Genomic DNA, 23384 nt, shown 5'->3' on the forward strand with positions numbered 1-23384 from the left:
CTGCTTTTATTAGATGACTAGTAAAGGAAACTAAAGCAGATCTACTTCTAATCAAAATGACGATTTCATCTGCAAAAGCACAAAGCTGAATTGTTTTAGTGATAATAAATCCTCTCAAATCCTGTAGGTGAATTATAAATTCAAGTGCCATAGTAAAAAGTAATGGTGATAATAAACCCATCTGTCTGACACTAACATCAATATCAAGAGCATCTGAACTATCATCCTGCAAGACAACAGCGGCTTTAGACCCTTTGAGGGTAAATTTTATTAGTTTGATTATCTTGATAGGTATTTTCAGCTCAACTAAAATGGATACCAACTTAGGTATATTAATTTTATCAAATGCCTGCTTGAAATTTATTAAATAATGCAAAGACGTCGATATTATATTCATAAAATTTTTCAAATATGTTACGGACATTATGGATTTTTTAGTTGTTGAGTGACCTGCTCTATACACATTGACTCCACATAGCTACTCCACAATTTCTACCCCATATTGGTACTCTCGTATGGTGATCTCAGCAAAAACAAATAATTTTGTATTCATAATTTTCTATTCCTATACATAATACATTTAAAATAAACGATATTTACATTGCATGGCTATTATGAATTGATGTTACACAATTCCTACCCCACATTGGTACTCTCCTATGGTGATCTCAGCAAAAACAAATACTTTTGTATTCATAATTTTCTATTCCTATACAATAATACATTTAAAATAAACACTATTTACATTGCATGGCTATTATGAATTGATGCTACACAATTGCTACCCCACATTGCTACTCTCCTATGGTGATCTCAGCAAAAACAAATAATTTTGTATTCATAATTTTCTATTCCTATACATAATACATTTAAAATAAACGCTATTTACATTGCATGGCTATTACGAATTGATGCTACACAATTTCTACCCTTCATTGGTATCTTCTATGGTGATCTCAGCAAAAACAAATAATTTTTTTTTATTCGTCATTATCTATTCCTATGAATAATAATAATTATCTATCTCGTCATTATCTATTCCATTTAAAATAAACACTATTTACATGCATGACTATTATTAATTGATCATTTTAAAAATTAACGTTTTCTTAGTGAATTTGTTTGCTTTATTTATGTTAATCGATATGAAAGTTGTATTTTTCATTATTTCATCCATCTTTTAATTATTATTATAATTTGACAATCCAATTTTGCTAAGTGAAAGCATAATGTTTGTGAAAGAAAATATAATATCGAAGTGTGAATGTAATCGGGAAAAAATTCCTTTGAAGCTTGGTAACGAATTTAAATCGATGATATCAGCTAACTATTTAGAGTTGATGCTGCTTTATAGAAATGGTTTTTCTTTAAAAAAAGAGCAAGAAAATTTAAAAAATAAAATTTACCGTTTTGACGAAAAAGATATTTATGAAATAGTTATATATTAAAATTAAACCACGTAGCACTATTTTGAAAAATTTTGATTTTCAGAATTAGTTTCAGTTTTAGAAGATGGTTTGCTTTGAAAAATAATGTCAGTTGTATAATTAGATTATTTTTATTATCCGGAGCTGGTATGATGCTAATTAATTCGGATAATTTAGATTCTACTGCATTCAAAACCAGAGATATTGCAAAAAAATTTATTTCTTTAAATTTCAAAAATTATTTTAATTACAAGCATTCGTAACTTTCTTCTTCAGTTTTGGTCCCAGTTTTTTAAACCCTGCATAACCATGCCATAAATAGAATAAATTAGTTCTAGATTAAGAAGTTGTAAACATATTAGTTTAAGCAAGTGCATTCTTTTGTAAGAATATATTTTGCTTTCAAAAAAAGTCTGTTTTATCTAAAAATATGCCACGAATAAAAAAAAAATGTTTAATCTAAAAATGCAAAACGGATATATCTTAATGTTTTCACATTTCGCAACGAATAGTAATATAAAAAAGAACGAATCTTCGCGACATTATGTCTCTCTCCTTATGCAAAGCAATTCAAATAAACTTTTTATTACTTAATTTTTTATGTATTTTTGAAAAGATGAGGTTTTTACAAGAATGCGTACCTCATTTTAATCTTTTCGTGATAAAAAATTATGTTGAATTGGAATTCTAAAAAAAATCAAATTATTCAAATGTAAAATGAAATGAAACTGAGATTCAACTTGAATCTAATTTTAAACAGAGTAATATAATTTATTTTCCACGAGAGAAATTATTTCAAAGCAAATACTCAACAGAAAGACAAACAAGGTGGGAATCAATACCCTAGCATTTTACTTTTCTCTGAGCATTTACATGCAGTTCATGCATAATTCAAATTGCATCTATTTGTTTCAAAACACTGAGCGTTTGTGATAAGACGTCAGGTAAATATGAACGTTACAGTCTTTATTGTGCAAAAATAAACCACGCAACGGCTAGAGAGATGTCGCTGCTTTGTTCTAAAATAGAATTTAAAAAAGTTCTTACTCGGTTGACAGCCCTGCAGTTGGCTCCTGCTTTAACTAGTAGTTGGACGGCCTCTTTATATCCGAACCACACAGCCATCAAAAGTGGTGTCATGCCATACTAGAAGAAAGAAACATTGTGCGTGATATAGTTAATTGAAAAGTATAACATTAACTGCATTTATCAGTGAAAATTGATGACTTGTTTGGTTGAAACGCGGAAGTTATAACTTTCATCACTGATTTGTTTTTGTCTGGTTTGCATGTTTGGAATAAAATTATTTTTTTTTATTTCCAATGGCAGAGAACTTAGAAAAATAATGTATCAACAATGAACCAAGAATAATAAAATAAAATAATTAAAAAGTCCGTGTTTCATTCAACTTCTCGCTTCCCAGTACAGAACCTTGAAGAGAGAAAGCTTTCGCGCGGGTCAACATAAACAAGAAATCCGACTTTTTAGTAGTCCGAACGTTGTTACGTTGGGCTACTTAATTGATCCATGCGTAGGCCTTGTCTCATCTAGGAAGTACTGCCCAGTACCGCTCAACCAAGGTAGTCCCACGAAGCGCTCTGTATTAGGAAATAGGGTGACTATCTATAATGACTTAGACCCTGCTAAGGATACTGTAGGAGTCCGGTAAGACATCTATTTTAAAAAAGATGTCTAGCCAGACAGTCATGTTGAGTAGAAAGTCTAACCGTCTCGTGGAAGTGTTAGTCGGTTAAATAGATTTTCTCTAAGAATTATGTGGTTATTTATCTTTTTATATACTTTTTTTTTAAACAGCAGGCACTGAAATTATCGTTCTTCGCCATGGAAAGTGCCAGGATTGTTGCTCATTATGCGTTGCCTGTTGAGCAAATTGTGACCTGAGTCACGAAGGCGAGCAACATTCATCACGCCACACTGCCACAGATATAAGTAGAACAAAATGAAATTGTATCACGTGGAATAAAATGAAATTGTATCAAGTAGAATAAAATGAAATTTTATCAAGTAGAATAAAATGAAATTGTATCAAGTAGGAAAAAAATGAAATTGTATCAAGTAGGAAAAAAATGAAGTTGTATCAAGTAGAAAAAAATGAAACTGTATAAATTTACGTTTTTAGGCTCACCATTAGTGTGGAGCAGACAATATTAAATTTATGTTTTTTTCGTTGGTAATGTAGGGAAGCCTAATAATAAGAGCGTAAGGTTTAGTTTTCCAATGCCTTAACCTTTCATTGAGCCAACCATCAATGATGTAACATCTGTTGCTGTTCCCATGTACAATTACTCACTTAACTGTAGGTTTTCGAAGTAAAGCTGAACGAAAAGACTATTAGGATAACAGGTCGTATTACATAAAACATTGCGTGGGTAAAATAATTTCAGTGGAAACAAATACTTGTTTTTGGTGTTTCTTTTAACTGGAGTGCTTTAATCATTGTATTCAGTAGAAAAAAAGAAACATTTGAATATTTGATTTTGATAATTTTTTTTTTTACCTATCAAGATTTAACCTAAATGTCATTACATTTCGAAAAGATTTAATATGGCATTCTTTTGTTTTATTTCACCTATTACCTTCCACATATTCTCACTCGGTTTACTTTTTACTCATTTGCCCATATTTTAATAAACATAGTCTTACTTTTTTGTAGTTTTATATACATACTTATACAGAATTTATTTATATTCTTATATAAGATATACTTATTTAGGATTTATTCAATGAAACCAATCCTCCGACATTTTTGTGTTTTAATGAGGTCTTAGTATTTTTGCGTATCTATATTTTAACGTTATTTTTTTTATCCGATTTTATTCCCTTTTGCATGTATTTTGCATTGTTCCATACTTTTACGTATTCATTAAGAAAATAACATACGTAGTAAAAGCTTAATTTCAAATGTAAAATCTCCAAATATTTTAGAATATGCTTATAGAGAGACTGTTTTATGTATTTCATGCTGAAAGAGAGAAATATTTATAACAATGCAAAATATAAAAAGTGAACTCTACTTTTTTTTAACAGAAATAATATGCGCAGTATGTCCTTTTTTTGGACCTTGTGCCACTAAACCCAACATTCAATCAATTAACACTTAGAAATAAAGACAATTTGTTTTCTTTCTTATTTGTTTTCTTAATTTCTTTATTTGTTTTCTTTGTTTTCTTTCTTCTAATATTATATCGCTCTAAAAGTTAATTAATTGCCAGTTATTCTACATAATCTCCACTTTGGTCAATGCATTATTGTAGATACTATGATGATTTTTGTGCGCTCATGTCATATCAGCTCTCTGCTATGTTCACTCGTGGTTTATCTTTCACCGCGTCTTTGAAGTTGAATAACCTGTCAGGAAATATTCTTAAGAATGAAGTCGCAGTCACTGGGTGACAAGACAGCAGGGTGTTATTGTGATGCCACAATTGGCATTACATATTTATTTCCTATCTTTTAAAATATCTTTGATTACTTAAGCTGATTTTTATTAATAGAATTACTTTTAAAATAAATCAAAGACTTAATCTTTTAAAACGAATATGAAATATTTATTCTTCTCTTATAGATCAATGTAACGGATACTTTTTATTTCATTACTAATCCAAAACAAAAATCTATTTATAACTTTTATTCTAATTTCTAACCGCAAAAATGTTTCAGTTGCATGGTTGTAATAATTCTCATAAATTTGTTGGCGATTCGTGATCGCCAAGGTATTCTTTTAAACCCAATATTGATATGCTGGTTGGCTTTGTTTTGGCTATGTTATATTATGATAATTCGCCAATTTTGGATCTCCTACCCATGCTTCTCCTGTGTCCGATCGGAACAAATTACACATACTTTTTAATTTGGCTTTTGTTTAGGCAGGTCGTGGGGTATTTGTCTCCCATGGCTTGTCCTTATTAATATTATTATGCAAAATTGATTCAACTGAAATTCCTATGGATAATATTTATATTTGGTACCTAGAGCTCTGCAAATATATGAAATAAAAGCTTTTAATTAATTCTGATCCGGTTCAAGTATTATTTTCATCATCCCCTGATTTCAGCATCAATCTTCAATTTGTCAATAATTCTTCAACTAGTCCACTATACAAACACAATCTCCAACACCCCTGATATACCATCTCGATATAAATTGGCACCCTGATAAATACTTCACCATAGTTATGATGGCCAAATTTAAATTTTTTGTGGAGACGATTTAACGAGCGACGAAGTGAAGCACGTACTGAAGGAAATGACTTGAAGCTGGTATGACATAGGCACAAAAAAACTGACTCATCGTCTGCAAAAATGCAACGAATGAAGTGACGATTATGTAGAAAATGTTTAGACTTTAAAATAATACTTAATTTCATTAAATAATTAGTTTTTTGCGTTTAAAAATGGAGACTTTACTTTAAGTAATGTCTTCGTGCATCACTCTTTCGTGTATCATTTCCTTACCGTTTGTGTATCATTTCCTTTCCGTTCAATCGATCATTACTTTTTATAAATGATTTTTCATTTAACCGCTCAATCAATACAACTCACATTGTTCATATTAAAGTGCAGGTTTCATAATCCCAATGTATCAAGTAACAATGTACTCCTTCATGTATCTTCTCTGATACCTTTTATTTTTTTGTGTCAGACATATTTTCTAGCGCCGTTTTTTCCACTCTTGACTACGTTTCATTTAAAGTTATTTGTAAGCAAAGATTTCATGAGTGTAATAGGATTTTTATTAAATTATGTAACTTTTGACTCCTATTAAAAATCAATCTTAAAAATATTTCAGATGAAGACAAGTTAAGAGGAAGCTATACCTCGGCGAAAACTTTTCATGGCAAATTCTGTTTCAATTCCATTGATATTTTTAAGTTCTGAGAAAAGTGAGCATAGGTTAGCCAAGAGGTAACCATGGAGTTTCAAAAGCTGAAAGGATGCTTTTAAAATATGGAAATGCAGACAAATTATTGCATGATTACTTCTCTACTGCGTAATCATGAGTTATTCTGCCATAATTTGTTTGCATTTTTGATATTTTGAAATTGTTTTCAGCATTTGAAAGGTTTGCTTTTGATTTTCCGGAACTACACTTACAAAAAAAAATTACATGCTTTTTAGGTTCTTTTGAGGTTGGAAGATGTAAAAAAATGCACCTGTTTTAGAAAATGAGGTTATGTTTTGCACTAAAATTAACCTCTTCAAAAAACCTCAATTTCAACCTCATTTACACCTCATAAAATCAACATCATATATAGCTCAGCAATACTAGTTGTTGACCTTGAGTAGAATTATTCACACCGTAAATATATGTACTTATGAAGTGCAGAAAAAATAACCCGTGCACCTCACAAACAACCTCTCTAACCTGTTTGCTGAAAGGTAGATTTCTATAGAATTCAATAGAATCTGAAGTGTGACTATAAAAATTTCATACTCTTTGGTTAAAAACCTTGAGAAGTTGATTCTTTTAAGGTTGTTTTTGAAGTCAAGTTTAACTAAACCTCAAATCAACCTAAATACATAAGTAAAAACTTCAAATAAACCTCGAAAGCACCGTACATTTTTGTAGAAGTCACTTTCCTCGAAAATTTAAAATTAATGCAAGTGAAAGAAAATTTGCCATGAAAAGGTATAGCGTCCTATAAAGAGGCTAAACAATTTTTAACCTGCTAAAAATAAATGAGCTTCTCTACTTTAGCTCATTATTTTTAAAAGAAATCAAATAATGCTTAATATAATAGTATAACATTATATAACGTGTGGTGCACGTAATATAATGTTATTATATGAATAATTATTTCGCTTCCTTTTTGAAATGATTGCAAATAAAGATTGAATGTATAAACTGTTACAAGTTATAATTAATGTTAATGCTAAAGTTAATAAAGCTTGGCTTGCTCCACCGGATCACAAGTGGTATCCCCGCAAGCGTTCCGGAGGAGCCCTTGACTTTTAGGTTACACGTGCCGACCAAACCGCTACCTGTAGATTTGTCAGTGGGCATACTAAGAGCCTCACTTTCAGTGGACAAATTAAGTTTTTTCCATCTTGTAAAAAGTGCAACTCCAGCGAGGCTAGTCCTCACCATCAACTTGATTGTCTGGATTTCACCATGAAAGAGGTTCTTGAGAGACCTCTCCTTTTCGAAGACTCACGGCCTCATGGATCTGGAATAGCTCCGCTATCCCACTGGGATCAGAAACAACAACACAGTTACAAGTCTTCACTATAAACATTGTATCTAATTTATCAAATGTCTGATGTCAAATATCTTTTTTTTTCTTTATTTGTTCCTTTTTCTTCTTCTTTAAATTGCTATGCGTCTATTTTTTTCTGTTGTCATATAAAAATTGTCAAGCGTCATTTTGGAGGAAGGAAATCAGTTCCAAACGCTCATCATAGTGAGTCAGAACCACATTTACAAAACTTCGATTCCATGCATCTCTGACATGCTTATATAAATTGAGTTATAGTGGAAAGAGAAGAAAATAAAGTATAATTCTTTAGACAAATGAAAAGAATGTTTGAAAAATTTCCAATTTTATAAAAATATTACTGACTAACACGAATGCAAGGAAATAAATAAAATAATGCAGTTATTCTCTCATTCATATTCATTAAACGTTCGTTTATACAAGATAAAAAACATACTGGATTTCTGATACAGTAGAAAAAGTAACTTTTCCTGAAGTTTTTTAAAAATGATTGGGCAAAATATTACTTTTTTCTCTTTTTGTTTGAGCTAAATATATATTTCTTTATTCTTCATTGTTCGTCATTAAAGAAGTAATTTTTTATTGCAAATAAAACGTGATTATACTTTTTTTATTTTGTAGCTCACTGTTCGATTAAAGATTTTTTAAGGTTTCAAATGTAAGTATTCAAGAAAAATCTTTTCTTCTATACTCACTTTCAATATTTAGTAAAAAATATGTAACATATTTTTCATTTATCAATGTTATTCAGTTTTATGTATAAAAAAAAATTTAACTAAGGGCAATTTTGTTTTATTCTGTTATATCTTAAATCATGATATAGTAAAATAGCCTCTCGTGCTATACTTAGTGGTGAACTGGAACGCTTTTGAAACAAAACTTAAGTATATATATATATATATATATATATATATATATATATATATATATATATATATATATATATATATATATTCATTATCGGCTGAAACCGGCAGTTCATAAAATTTTAATGCTAAAGCGCTACAATTTAATAGGACTGCCTAAGATGTTGACCGTAGGTATTTAAGTCTGTCTAAGATGTTTAAGACTGTCTGAGGATGTTATCGGAAAGTGTTATGTGTTAAGTTCATCAGTAAGTTATCAGGACATATCGGTACCTTGATTCATAATTTCATACAAATTTGCAACAAACTTACTATACTTTGCGGTTCAATTTAATTCCTTATTATCATATGTAAAAAACTTCAATCGCTTTCAAATTATCTCGATAGCAAATAACAGCGATTTGAAATTTTTTTTATCTCAACGTTTTTTTTAATTTCAAATCACTTTCATATTTTCACATTCACACCTGGCAACTCTTGAAATTGAGCGCCTATTTTTGAAGCGCTTGAAACATGTCCTCTTTTTGCTATCGATTTATTTTTGACCGAATTAAGTTTTTAATCTGGTAATATCTTACCTCTTCAGTTTCTTGCTATTATTTTTCAATAGTATCATGTAATTAAATTTAAATTTTTAACTTAAGTTTAACGTTTAATATTTGGCACCAGAATAGGGTTTCGAAAAATTGGAGCGATATTATGATTCACCAGCTTCCAAAATAAAAGATTTGCACAGTAATAAGAAAATATTTAGACTAACTTTAACTAATAAATAAAATAAAATTATTTTGTTAAATGGTTCTTGCTTCTAAGAGCACGGTATAGCCATTTCTGGCTCTTGTCCAAAAAAATACCAACTAGCTAACTTCGTTCAAACAAAGATAGAAGCTGTCTTAAATTATATTAATCTATTTTTTGTAGTTATACTTTTAGGAATAATTTAAATAGATTTCGATAATGTAAGGTAAAAACTAAATAAAATTTTTGAAAGGAGTTTTTTCATATAAGAAAAACCTTTTACCTTTTTCAGATTTAATAATGAAAAAAATATTAGTTATAAAACTTCCAGAATAAATTAGATTTGAATAAAAACAGTCATACTCTAATTGCTTGTTTTATAATTTATATAAAGTAAACGTTAATAACTCGACAAAAAACTATTTGACTAACAGAAAAAGTTACATTAAGTTAAATTTGATATCAAGTATTTGCGCTAACTATTTTGTAAAGAAAATATAAAAATTGCAAAGGAAATGAAAAGCTTAATTTTATTTTTACTAAGGAATTCGATTAACTCTTGTTCCACAAAACTAGTTAACTTTACAAATGAAACGTTTTATCAAACTTAACTAAATATTTAGTTTCTTAAGAAATATGAAATAGAGTTCTTAAAATTACATAAAAGTTTAAAATATTTTTTACGAGCTGTTTTTGGAGAAAAATCAGATAAGTACATTATCCGCAACCATGTTATCTCTAAAGCTATTGATCTTATACTTAATGCTTTTTACAAATAAAGTAAAAAAAAAAAATACTTTAAACTGTTGAAACTGTTTCAACAGTATTTTTTCTCAATGATTTTATTTTCACTTTTTAAACACAAGGAAGAATGTTACAGCTTTCAGCAATGCGAACTCAAAACATTAAATTGGTTTTTCTAAGGCAACAAATATCTTACTGAAATTGCTTTTCTAAGGAATTTAAAATTATTCTTTAACGTTTTCAAGGAACAGAGTTTCGAAACTCATTAGTTTTCCTTACTCTTTTCATGAACTTTCCTAGAAGAAAACGTTTGGTTAATAACTAATATTTACGCGTGTTTTTATTTCTGATTATGCTATAACTTCTTATTATAATGCGGTAAATACTATGTTTAAATTAATTATTTCAATCTGGAAGTTTGACTTTTAAGTGACTTTTGACTTATTTTAATGATGTGCTTTTTTATGAGTAACAATACTCTATTAATGTGCATAGCGTGAATTTTACCACAGTACTTAATGCTCTTACTTATTTTTCTGTGCCAGTTTTCTTCAATTAAAAAGTAACTTTATTATTTGTTTCTAATGGAAATGTGAACGCTCATAAAACGGGGGTCTCACAACAAGGGTGCCCTTGTGAACTAATTTCAGGCCGGGATAGCATGGTCGGTAAGGCGCTGGGCCTATGTCCGAGAGTTCGTGGGTTCGAACCCCGCCAGCTGAAGACTCCCCGTGTAGTTGGTGACTGATGCACGTTAAAATTCTGTCAAGTCCCAAAGTCTCATAACAAATCAATACCTCTGGGGGTACTGGATTGGAGATCGATCGTTCTCTGATACAGGTCAGAATTACGATCTGTGGATGAATGGATGTATGAATGGGTTCGCCTTATAAAACATGTTTGACGTATGATGTCGAATTTCGGCCATAGATGGCGCCACTGAAAAACAAGAATCGCACTCTCTGCCTTAAATTTGCTCGGTTTCACCAAGCAGGCTTACCCGTGTGGCAAGTGGCATTAGAACCAACCAACCAGAATCACGTTTTGAAAAGAATGATTGTTGGGATAAATTTATTAATTCACATATAATTTGTTTATAAATAAAAATAAAGTTAATATTAGCAAAAACATATTTGAATAAAACAAAAGATCTTTTTGGAACTTTTTTCGTAATTGTTTGTAATTAAAAAAAGAAAGCCTTAAGAAACAAAATCGTGCTTTAATTGAAATGTTTTATAAATAATATTTATTTTTTCTTGTTAAAATTATTGTTTGAAAAATAAAAACAATATTAATCGTTCGACTGAATTATGTTCAAATGAAGCAAAATTTTATGTTCAAGCAGTCAATGGATGAGTTTTTTAAATATTCCATTTTGAATAAATTTCTCTTAATTAATTTCAATAACCTACTATTCCCAAAACTGAATACTAAGCTGTTTAGGGATCAAAGTTCCTCCTTTCTTAAGAGGCTGCTTTTAATTATAATCATTTCACATAATTCTTCCTAGGAATAATTTTTTTCCCTCCAGTATCTGTTTTGAAAGCATTGTCTCTGTAATTACGGGAGGAAAAAAAAAACATTATAATATTTTGGACTTTTTTACAGCTTCTTGTTAAAGAAAATAAAAGACTTCTTAATAAAAAATGTTCTTAATTATAATTTACAGCTTATGTTGCTTATTTTAATTGGAATTTTTTTCCCAACCAAGTTTTACATGAGAAGTATTAAATTTTATGCATAAATTATATAATGAGGTTCTTATTAGTTTGGACAAGCATTTTATTAAGTTTGCAATTTATACAGAGTATTCCGTAATAACCTCTTTTTATGTGTATTTTTAGAGTTTTTGTCAAGAGCGAAACAAAAACAAAAAATGTGCATCTTCAGGAGTCTTAAAAATAATACTTTAATAAGAAAAAGATAAAAGCTAAATAGAAATATAAATCACTATTGAGGAAATGGAACTAAAAACGACAAAACCTGTTTGATAGCTGGGGGAAATAAATAAGAGCTGAAATGCGATTGTTAGAAACTCGTAAGTTTTAGCATGCAACCAAACTAGTTTATCTGGTGGTGCCATCTTTCGTGTGAGGTGGAAAATACTAAACTTTTTTGTAATAAGCAGCTCTGTGGTGCTACCATCTACGCGTACCAAGTTTTGTATTAGAATAGTTCAGGGTCTCCAAATGGGGAGTACAGGACTCTGTAAACTCTTCATACGTTGAAGGAAAGTTTTGCATCTTTACGTGCATTTGGCATTTTAAACTATATCTAAATGTTTTTATCGTATTTTCATATTTTATTTACTTTTGTATTTATTACTAATGTAACGTTTTACCAATTTCATGTATTTGCACTTTTTACATAATTTTATTGACTTTTAAATATACCTGTGCATTAAACTTCATGTATTTTATAAAGATAAAATTTTATTACTTTATTGATTTGTTTTAGCGTACTGTGTGACATAGCATGTCCTCCTTTGGATTTTGTGCTCTTAAACCCGACATTCCACTCAAATTAAAATGTTGAAGGAATGGAAGAAATATTGTGGTGTCAACGCAAGGATTCGAATCCTTTCTCAGTTGGCCACGAGTTTTACAGATTGACTATATTATGTATCTAGGAACTAAGTGGTCTAGTACGCACGGAAAAAATTCTGGTTGTTTAACCATATTAGTTGAAAACAGTCAATGAAGAAATTTTTTCACAGTTAACAGTTTGAATGCATTCTTTTTTACTAATAGTATTTGACTGTTTTGGTTGAATATGGTAAAATAGCAGTTAAATAAACGGTTATTTAACTATTTTTCCCGAGAAATTTCCAACTGTGTGCGTAAGAATAAAATTAGCATACTTACCATGTCAACCACTTCTATGTCGCATTTTGCTTGAAGAAGTAAGCTCAGAATTTCAATATGACCTTTGGAAGCAGCCCAATGCACCGGGGTTCGGTCCAGCTGTAGGACATACACGCAATTTTAATATACAGAAATCTAACCATAAGATTTTTAATAAAAAGATCCTATATTTACTATATAATAATTAATTCGGAAGCCAAGATTTACCATTTACTTAATCAACAACTACAAATACAAGTGGATACCTGCAAGTGACGTCATCATAGGTAAATCGTGGCATTCGTTAATTTAGGAGCCAATCAGATTCGACACACGCGCGTGACGTCGTTTAGAGGTATACAATTAAATCTTATTTAAATCACATGGTTAGGCATAATCCCTTCTTTTTCTCGAGTTGCAAAATTAAATCCTATGTGTTACGCATAGGATTTATTTTCAATTGGGTAAACTACAGGTATACAGTAAACTACGTTAGCTTTTTAAATGCTGTGAAATCTATATGTGAATCGGGTGAAAATGAAAGAAGTTATCTTGTATGAGCATGAAAAACGTTGTTCTGAGAAGAAAAGAAAAACGCTATTTTCAGTTTATGATGACTTATTTGATTTATCTCTATGCGTGTAAGTATGATTTTATAAAAAGTTCTAAGTTAAAAAAAGAGTTCCCCTTTCAAAAGGTAATTCGAAAAGTAAAATAACTATAATTAAAAATGGAAACTCATAATTATTATTGTGAACAAATATTTATCGAATAATAGCGATTTTAAGTTTTCTACAAACATTTTTTTAAAATAGAACATGGCAGAATTCCTCCCCCTGTTTGCTTGAAATTTAAAAATGAAAAAAAAAAGTGATTACTTATAAAACTAAAAAGCACTTTCATCAGTAATCGAGATAGGAATCATTCTAACTTTTGCATCAACTTAGCTTATGGTTAACATTTTAGCTGTTTAGTAAATTAATTAGTTTTCAAAATAGAGCTATAAATATAGCAGTATTAAAAATAAAAAAAATCTAAGACACGAAATTCTGTTCTAAAGACTGTCATAATAAAATTGAATCTGCCGTGGCTTCATTTTCGCTTTAAAAAACCTCTAATATGCGAGTTTGGTTTCTAAGCACTTTGTTTTCAAAGGACTTAAAGGCACATTTTAAGCCTATTAATATGTTAGAAACTTTTTAAAATTTCTATTAAACTTGTGAAAAATAATGTATTCTATTTTATACTAAAGCTTTTTGTTGACAGTTATATCCAAAGGGATTAACTCGAAATCTTTAAGCGGGATATTTCATAAGTGCTTCCAGAAAATTCCTAAAGCGAAAAAAGAACTTACACGTGGTATTTAATTTTTACAAATTAAAAATAATATTCTAGGCAAATATAGGGTGATTAAAATTAAATAGGTAGTACTTAGGGACTTCTAGCTCTAGTTCTACTGAACAGATCTGATTGAAACTTATTTATTTACATATTTTTTATAGATTAAGAGGTAGAAAAACTGAACTTTTGAACAATAACCGTCAGGTTTCAAAAAATACCTTGTAATTTTGCCACCAGGTAGCGCTGTAATGTACATCATACGGTTATTCGTAAATATGAACCCAATTTAATTAATTGAAGCGATAAAGAAGAAAAAAACAATGGAAATAAAAATAAAATTGGCCACCGAAGCCGAGCTTCAGGGGGTACCAGCTCTGGAAGCCATAGAACAAAACCTTTTCTATTGAGAGAACGGACAAATGTCAAAATTAGCTTTCTCAGTACCCCGAAGATTTTGAAAAAGTTAAAAATGAAATATTGAGTGTAACTGAATCTAGTTAATATAGTCTCAGTTAATTTTCCCTATAATATGTTCATTTCATATAAATTTTATTTTAGAATGTGTTGCAAGAATTTCTTATAAAACTCTGAAAAGAAGCAGATGATAGTCGGTGGTTTTTGAATAGCAATAATAACATCAATAAGCCATCGACTTTTCATTTGCTTTTTTAAAAAATTTATAAAAAATTCGTGCAAGACATTTTAAGATAAAACTTATATAAAATAAACATAATGTCTGGAAAATTAACTGAGTCAGTAACTTTATCATTGACTAATTAACTGTATCAACTCGATTCTTATGAGTGACACTCAATATTTCATTTTTTACTTTTTCGTGCAAAAGCATAGAAAAGTTGTTCTTTAAAACTATTTTATTCCTTTTTTCTCAGCACTATCCATACACTTTGGTTTTTTTACTCTAGTATTTTCGTTGCTATTATGGTACTAAATCCAGAGAGGTAGAAAGAGCTCTTTGTGACCTGAAAAAAGCGTTACACAGATATTTCATGTTCACTTTGGTTGCTACTTGCAGGGTGACAATTTTTGAACTATATGAATTGAGATCGTCATAACTTCTGAACAGTCTTCCTGATGAAGTTCAAACTTCGTGTTTGGCCGATAAGCATGATGGGAATTAGTATGCTGTTGCTCACTCAACTTGTTGTCAGCCATTTGCAAGTGAAAATGGCACGGTACAGAGTACCATGAGCGTATACCGTGAAGACCTACTATGCTAGCAATAACAGCCCTATTGTGGCTCAAAGGAACTTTGCGACAGAGTTCAGGCGGAAAACAACCTGCCCAAACAAATGTGAAAACGTCGAGAAGATATTGTGTTTCAAACCAGCCCATTGAAATCGATCAGACGAGGTGGGAATCAACCAGGAGACCCAGCGACAAACTGTTGTTGAAGACATGCATCTCTTCCCATAGAAAATTCAAACCCATCAGCCATTAAACTCCACGGTCGTGGGACAGGGGTTATATTTCGCCAACACTATTGTAGAGAGAATTGATGAACAGGAATTTGAAGTGAATATTGTTTGGTTTAGCAACGAGGCCCTCTTTAATTTGGATGGGCTCGTCAATAAGCAAAATTGACGCATTTAGGGGACGGAGAAGAAGCATTTTGCGATTGAGAAGTCTCTCCACCGTCAGAGGGTGACTGTGTGGTGTGCAGTATTCAGTCACGGAATAATCAGGGGGATATTCGTTGACAGCACAGTGACTACTGAACGATGCATAAAGGTTTTGGAGAATAAATTCATCCCGATCATCCAAAGTGCCCCAGGTTTCGACAAGATATGGTTCAAGTGAAACAGATCTCGATCCCATGGTACAAAGAGAGAGTTCAATGTCCTGGAGGAGCACTTTGGCGACTGCATTCTAGCTTTGGGGTACCCAGAGGCCACTGAAATGGGAGTTGCTTGACCACCTTATTCTCCGGATTTGAACACATGCGACTTATTTTTGTTGGGCTATATTAATGAAAATGTAAAGAAATAAAACCCCAAAACCATTGCTGAACTGGAAACTGCCATTCCGGAGGTCATCGACAACAACGATGTTCGCCTGTGTCACATCATAGCCAATGATAGCAGGCATATCGAACGAGTCATAACCTGAATACGAACATCGGTAGTGTCATGTACATGTTGAATAAAGTTTGAGCACTCAGTTGTTCTTAAATAATGTACGTTTTATTTCATATAGTTCAATAATTGTTACTCTGTTGTAGTTGGCCGTGTTACTACGAAAGCGGTACATATTGGCCATTTATGGCCTTTATTAAAAAAAGAGAGAAAAAAACAAGTAAATGCATGTTATAACTGTTAAGAGATCATGGTAATCACAAATTCTCGAAAAAATGGTACATCGTTAATTTATTACACCGTTAAATATCGTTTCTTTGACTTTGTATTTCTATGATTTTTAGATTTTTGTTCGTTTTTTAGATTTTTGCCGTTTATTTTTGCGCATTATGACCTCGTCTGACTTTTGTACCATGAACTCGACATTAGATTCATTGCAAAATTATTATTTAATTCTATCAAAATCTGTTTGTAAAATCATTAAGGCAAATGTTATACAAAATAAAAAATTTAAAAAAAAATTGTCGATTATATTTATGCAAATAAATTAATAATTAATTTTATGTAACTTTAAATTTGTTTTTAGTTTATAAGGTTTTAATTCCTTTTTTCTTATTATAATGTTGAAACTTTTTAAACAGGTTTTAAATATATTTTTAGCATTTAAAATAAGCAACAGGAGTTGAGATTCAATTACACCTCAAAAAGACAACATTTTACTCTACGTGCATCACAGACAAGCAATATACATTTCATATTTTAAAACAAAAATAAATTTCCTTTTGCAATTTGCAGATTGAAATTTGAAGAAACTTTCAATATGAATCAGAAATGTATTTCAAAGTCTTGCGTGAAATAAAACATTAACTCATTTTATTGAACTATCTTGAAAGTCATACATTTATATTCACTAACGCAAAGCTCTCTTTAAATTTTGATTTATGCAAAAATATGTTTAAGAAAAGAAATATCCAAATTTGGAAAGCTGAAAATCCATTTAAAAGACGATAAAAAATTTAACAGCGTTTTAAAAAATAACAATTTATTCATACAAATTTTAAGCGCTAAAGGGAAAAGCTGCATGAGAAAAATAATAAATACCACATGACCCTTTTAGTTGAATTGTAAGGAAAAATGTAACGTTCAATGTAAACTGCAAAATGGAATACAAAGTATAAATTATTTCCGAAACGCTCTATTTTAAAGGTTGCTATTTTTGTTCTTCCTTATTATAAAAATAAATTTTAAAAAATGAAACCATATCATATTTCAAAAGGAGCGTTTTTGATTTGGGAGTAGTATCTTTCTTAATTTAATAAATGGGTATATATCAAAAGTTATATGCTTAAATATATTGTTGGTATATGCTTAAAGATGTATCTACTAACGAATACTTTAAGCATATTTTTCGGAGACTTTATTAATAATATTGAGTAAATATCTAAAACATATATTGACTGAATCGCCGACCGGCCTGTGTACGGGGTAGGGAACTGTCCTTGCATCAGAAAGGTTCTGTGTTCGAATCCCGGTCAAGGCATGGATGTTCTTTCCTTCTCTGTACTATCTGTCCTCACTGTGGGAGCGACGTTGGCGCATCTAATATGGCGCCCCTGAAAGAGAGGCCAACAAAATCGCCCTGTATATGCCTGAATTGACGGATGTTAACACAGGTGGACATTGGGGGAAAAAATATTGACTGAATCAATAAATGTCTAGAATATTGTCTAAAATTAATTGATCTTAATATTACGTGACATATTTTTTCAAAAATGAAAATAGAGAAAGATATTAATCTGATGAGATATATAGTTTGATATATTTTATGCAGCGCTTAAAACATGTTTTTATCAGGTAAGATCTTAGATACTTTCTTATCTCTGATTTCAAATCTGCAATCGGTTTTTCTTTTTAAACTACAGTTTCTTATTTTTCTTATTTTCTTTTCTTTTCTTTTTTGTAAAATGACAATTTTAGTCTATTTTCTGTCAAAATGTACTAGTACAAATACGCATTAGTTGTAGTCGTGGTAGTCGCGTAATATTTACATAATATCATGTAAATATTGCTACCAACTTTTAGGGGAGGTAAGAACACACAAACCATGCCCGGAAATGTTATCATCCGCAGCTAGGGGCGCTTCCCTGTTATGAACTGCTTTTCATGTGCTTCTTAATAGGCCATAATAGGAGAAGCATACCTAGCCGCGTACGACACCATTTCCAGGCCTGTTGTCATATGCAATATCATTTCTGATGGTGTGCTCTAACTCAATTAGAAGTTTGACGCAATATTTTCATCACCCCTTTTTACATTATAACATTTTCAAACCTGCACATGTCGACAAAAAATAGATTAAAATTGTCCTTTTGCAAAAATCCGTAGTTTTGAGAGAAAAACAAATTTGAAATTTGAAATCCCTACACCCAAATTCGGTAAGATCAAGTATTTGTATAAATGCAACAAAACATTTGTTCCCCGTTTTTATTTTCTCTCCTATACGTTTTACATAAATTTTACTTACGTTTTATTTATTTTTTAGTGCAATTATTGTTGCGATTCATAAGGAGTTGTTTTGGCGAAAAAAGATCTTGTGCTCACCTTTTTTTTTCCTGTCAGTAATTCAATCGCCATCTTTCTCCTGAAGGATTTGCAAAAATTTTTGAACGGTCCTAAGTTGATTTAATCTATCATTTACTTTGAAAAAAAAATTTATTAAGCGGATAGAAAGAAGAACTTTTTGTATAGAAAATTAATTTCGATAAATTTATTAAGGTATAATGATATGTTCTTAAAATACTCTTAGAAATTAAAATAATTTTATTTTAAATACGTTTTATTCATTTTTTCAAAAACAAATTACAAGAAATTATAAAATATAATTTTACAGGTTTCGATAACACTATTAGATTCAGAAGTAATGCAAGAAATTACTTGTAAAAATACATTTGAATTAAAAATAATATTTAATTTAATTAGGAAGATTGATAATATTTGACTTAGCTAAGAAAATATTTTTTTTTGTTGGAAAAATTGTTTTTACAAGAAAAACACATCACAAATTTCTGTAATATTAAAACTACATTTTTTAATTTTGCTCAAAATTATTTGATGAGTAAAAAAAATAAATCTTGAGCACTTTCAAATAATGTATTATTTAACATATTAAAGATTTTAATAGGAATCGATTGAATTAATTGCCAATTTAGAACAGGTTTTTTTAATCTGATTATTGATGAACCTAGTAGTAAAATAAAGAAAATGTTAGAAAAAAAATCCAAGTTAGATTAATCATTATATAAAATTTTCGCAAAATTCCCATTTATAATAGAAAAAATTACCTTGAATTTATTGATAGTAAGTGGATAGATTTTTTATGTATATTATTCATCATAATATTGACATATATTATTATTTTATATATATATATATATATAAAATAATATATATATATATATATATATATTATGTATACTATATATATATATATATATATATATATATATATATATATATATATATATATATATATATATATATATATATATATATATATATATATATATATATATATGTAAATACAAGAAAACACGAAGAAAGTTAAGAAAAACAATAAGTTTCATTTATTGCGCATAAGCTGCAAGTAAACAGAACTCATTAGATAAGATCAAAATGAAGATAAAAAAAAGAAAAATTATAGACATATAAAAAAGGGGGGGGGGAAATAATAAGTAAAAAAATAACAAACAACGGTAAAAAAGATGAAATTTTATTTAAAAAAACCGGAAAAAAAGATATAATCCTTTCATCAGCCCACACTATTATATCTGCAAAAAAGAGTGCTTTCTGATATTGTATCAATATACTCAAAGCTAAATATATTAATACAATAGTGTGAGGAGCACTCAAAAGATTTTTTTACAAAAATTACAACAAATGAAATAGAACACAAGAAGTAAAAATATGTAAAAATAACATGTAAAAACAGAAAATAAAATAAAATAAAAAGAGAAAACAGTATAAAACATAGACTATAAAGCGAGTAGCGAAATCAGATGTACTTACATGGACGGGATATTTCTCAAGAATGATTTAAAAATGTTTTCGCAACATGATTGCCAGATTACAAAATATGAAAACAAAAGCGCAAATTGAGTGTAACTAGAGGGTTTTAAAGTGCCGTTCTTACTGCACTGCTGAAGTGATAGATTACAAAATAAATAATAATAATAATATATATACATATTCCCCCCCTTTTTTTCATTTGTCTATAATTTTACTTTGTTTTATCTTCATTTTGAACTTATATATATATATATATATATATATATATATATATATATATATATATATATATATATATATATATATATATACGCTATTCTGTGTTTACGACTACCAGTGTTCAACTCTTTGTAATTTTGAATCCAACCCAGAAGACAAGGGAACTCCTTGATCAGGCATTGGGACAAACTAGCCTTGGTGGAGGACTATCAACCATATCTTTTCGCTTTACATTCTTAGCATTATTCATTTAACATTTTATTTTATGGAATATCAAAAATAACAATCGCATACCATATTTTGTTTTTACAGAAATATATCATTATTTAGAGTCGCATTACATGAAGTAACATAAAACGTGAAAGAAGTTTAATGAAAGTCAAATTAGACACAGAAATGAATTTTTAAGTAGAAAGAAATTTTGAGCGAGAATGTTTTCAAAAACGCAGAGAGAGAAAGTTTGAAAAACTCATCTATCATTCATAGAAAGACGATGCAACTTGTTTATTTCCTTCAGGGATCCCTCGGTAGAGGCACAATAACGAACTTTGTGTGTGTGGATCAGCCTCGAAAATATATAAAAGAAGGAAAATATATCCCTGTTTTGTAGAGGGTGTAACAAGAATGAAAGAAATATTTCTTTTTTTTTTTTTTTTTTTGTAACGAAAATATTCTTTGCTGTGAGCTGTCATTTTGGATTAACTTATATTTTTGTTTGGGAATGGAAAAATAGTTTTAAATTTAGAGTAAAATGTAAAATAATAAGCGTTTGTTGTATGCGATGAGAATTAGTTAAGGAAAAGTATTAAGGTAAAAATAGTTTGTATCATAAGTTAGAAAATGTAATTTGTTAAACGTTTTATTCGCTACCTACAAATTAGCTCACCTTATCTTATGTTAATAAATTTTTAAGTAAAAAGGTTTGAAAAAGGTTTTCCAGAAAAAATAATTGTTCATACTTCAATGCGCTAAACCTTTTAACGTAAATGTACAGTTATAAAAAAAAGCTATTTTCAACAATATTTAACTCAGAACTCTTTTAAAGTAATTTGATAACAAAATAAAATATAACAATAAAACATGAAGAAAGTAATATCTAAAAGGCTTCTCTAACTAGATAAACTGTTGAGCTTGATTTTCTTTAAATTATTTTGCGATTTTTTTTAATTATATTTTCAGGGATTTGTAAGAGTGACCTCACTGCCGAAAATTTCTTATAATGCTTTTTTCAAAATGTATAGAAACTAATATATATATATATATATATATATATATATATATATATATATGTATTTGATTTAGTTCTTAAGAAAAAGTACCTATCATATAGAAAGGTTTTTTTTATGAAAAAATATTTATTGTAGAAAATTTTAACAAAACAAGTTTTTTTTGCATAGTTTGCAGTTATCGTTTGATTTTTCTTTTTCTTTTCAAATTTTTATTTAGGAATGAAATGGATTTTACGAAAGCTTTTAACGAGATTCAGCAAAAAGAAGCTTACATCATTTCTTTAGGAGAATTTCATCTTGTAAATTCGCAAGATGAATTCTTGATTTAGTTCTTAAGAAATAAGAAAAAGAGAAAAATGAAAGGTTTCTCTCTCTCTCTTTTTTTAAAGCAATTTCTGATGCAAGGTAACCTCATTTCATTCGTTTATATCAAGGAAACAGTACCGAAATAGAAAGCTGTCTCAAAGATAAACATTTTATTACTTTTGCTCACATGCGTATGAAAAGGCGTGACGATATTTGACCACCTTTTCTGCATTACAAAATGTGGCTCACATAAACATGCATGTTCAAAACGCAACATAACTTCAAATAAGATTTTCTTCTTAAATGATACTATTTTAATTAAAATATGATACTAGTGTTGCCTAAATGAAAAGTGGATAAATGTGTTAAAGAAATATAGTAGTAATAGCAGCGTCGTCCATAAGAAGAGCACCACATATTGCGTGTAACTGAATAACTGATTAACATAAGAGCATTTAAAGTGAATGTAAAGTTGTGCTAAGATGGATGCGTCCTGAATGGAACAAGGCTCTAAAGTACAAATTTTAGTGGCTGGAGGCCAGCGTAATATGGAAATTTTTCATGAAACAGTTGCTATTTACGACAAAGATTGTCTGAGAAAAAGTTATAAACATACGGCGTGAAAGTGTTCATAAAGGGCGTTAATGAATATCAGATATGAAAATGACCTACAGTAGCAAACACTATTTTTTCTAAAGAATCCATAGCTGCTGTATTAGATGAGAGGTAATCGAAAAGTTACGACTTGTGATGGTAGTGATAACTGCATAGTACTGATTAAAGGAAAGGAGCAATCACGTTTTACCACTACTTTTTTCTAGCCTTATCTATCTTTGGACGAATTAGCATTCGCATTGAAGACTCTTATATGAATTAGCAAAAAGTATTTACGCAGTTTGAGATACACTCATTTTACTTTCTTTTATAACCTTAAATGGTGACGTTGTATTTCTTCTATATATTGCCCAAGTGCCTTATGTGTTGTATACTGTCATGTGAGCATCCAACTCTATGGATATGTCCAAAACAAAATATTGCGTGATTATAAAATAAGGCTTTTGTGCAGAATGTGGGCTTAAAACGGACATGTATTGTCAACTGGCGGCTGTTAATGGTCTAAGAGAGAGATATATGAAAAAATGGTTTAAAATGGTCAAATGGTCGAATTCTTGGTCATAGATGGCGCCACTGGAAAACGAGAACAATCGCTCCCCCTCTGCCTAAACAGGCATACGTAAACAACAACAATGGTTTAAAAGTTTTCGAGAACGGCGTACA

At 29.8% G+C, this 23384-nt stretch overlaps 1 protein-coding gene across 7 annotated transcripts in view; it reads right to left on the reverse strand.

Annotated features, from left to right (window-relative positions):
* LOC107440500 (uncharacterized) overlaps positions 1-23384 on the reverse strand; it is a 176639-nt gene that overhangs the window by 39234 nt on the left and 114021 nt on the right. For all 7 annotated transcript variants that reach the window (XM_071186468.2, XM_043052913.3, XM_087152230.1 and 4 more), the window contains 2 exons: positions 12875-12973; positions 2475-2573 (listed from right to left, as the gene is read on the reverse strand). In XM_071186468.2, coding sequence (XP_071042569.1) covers positions 2475-2573; positions 12875-12973 — 198 coding nt within the window. The remainder of the gene's footprint in view (positions 1-2474; positions 2574-12874; positions 12974-23384) is intronic.

Source organism: Parasteatoda tepidariorum, chromosome 9 (genome assembly GCF_982258835.1).
Source record: "Parasteatoda tepidariorum strain Cologne lab strain chromosome 9, Ptep-v5.0, whole genome shotgun sequence".
NCBI lineage: Eukaryota > Metazoa > Arthropoda > Arachnida > Araneae > Theridiidae > Parasteatoda > Parasteatoda tepidariorum.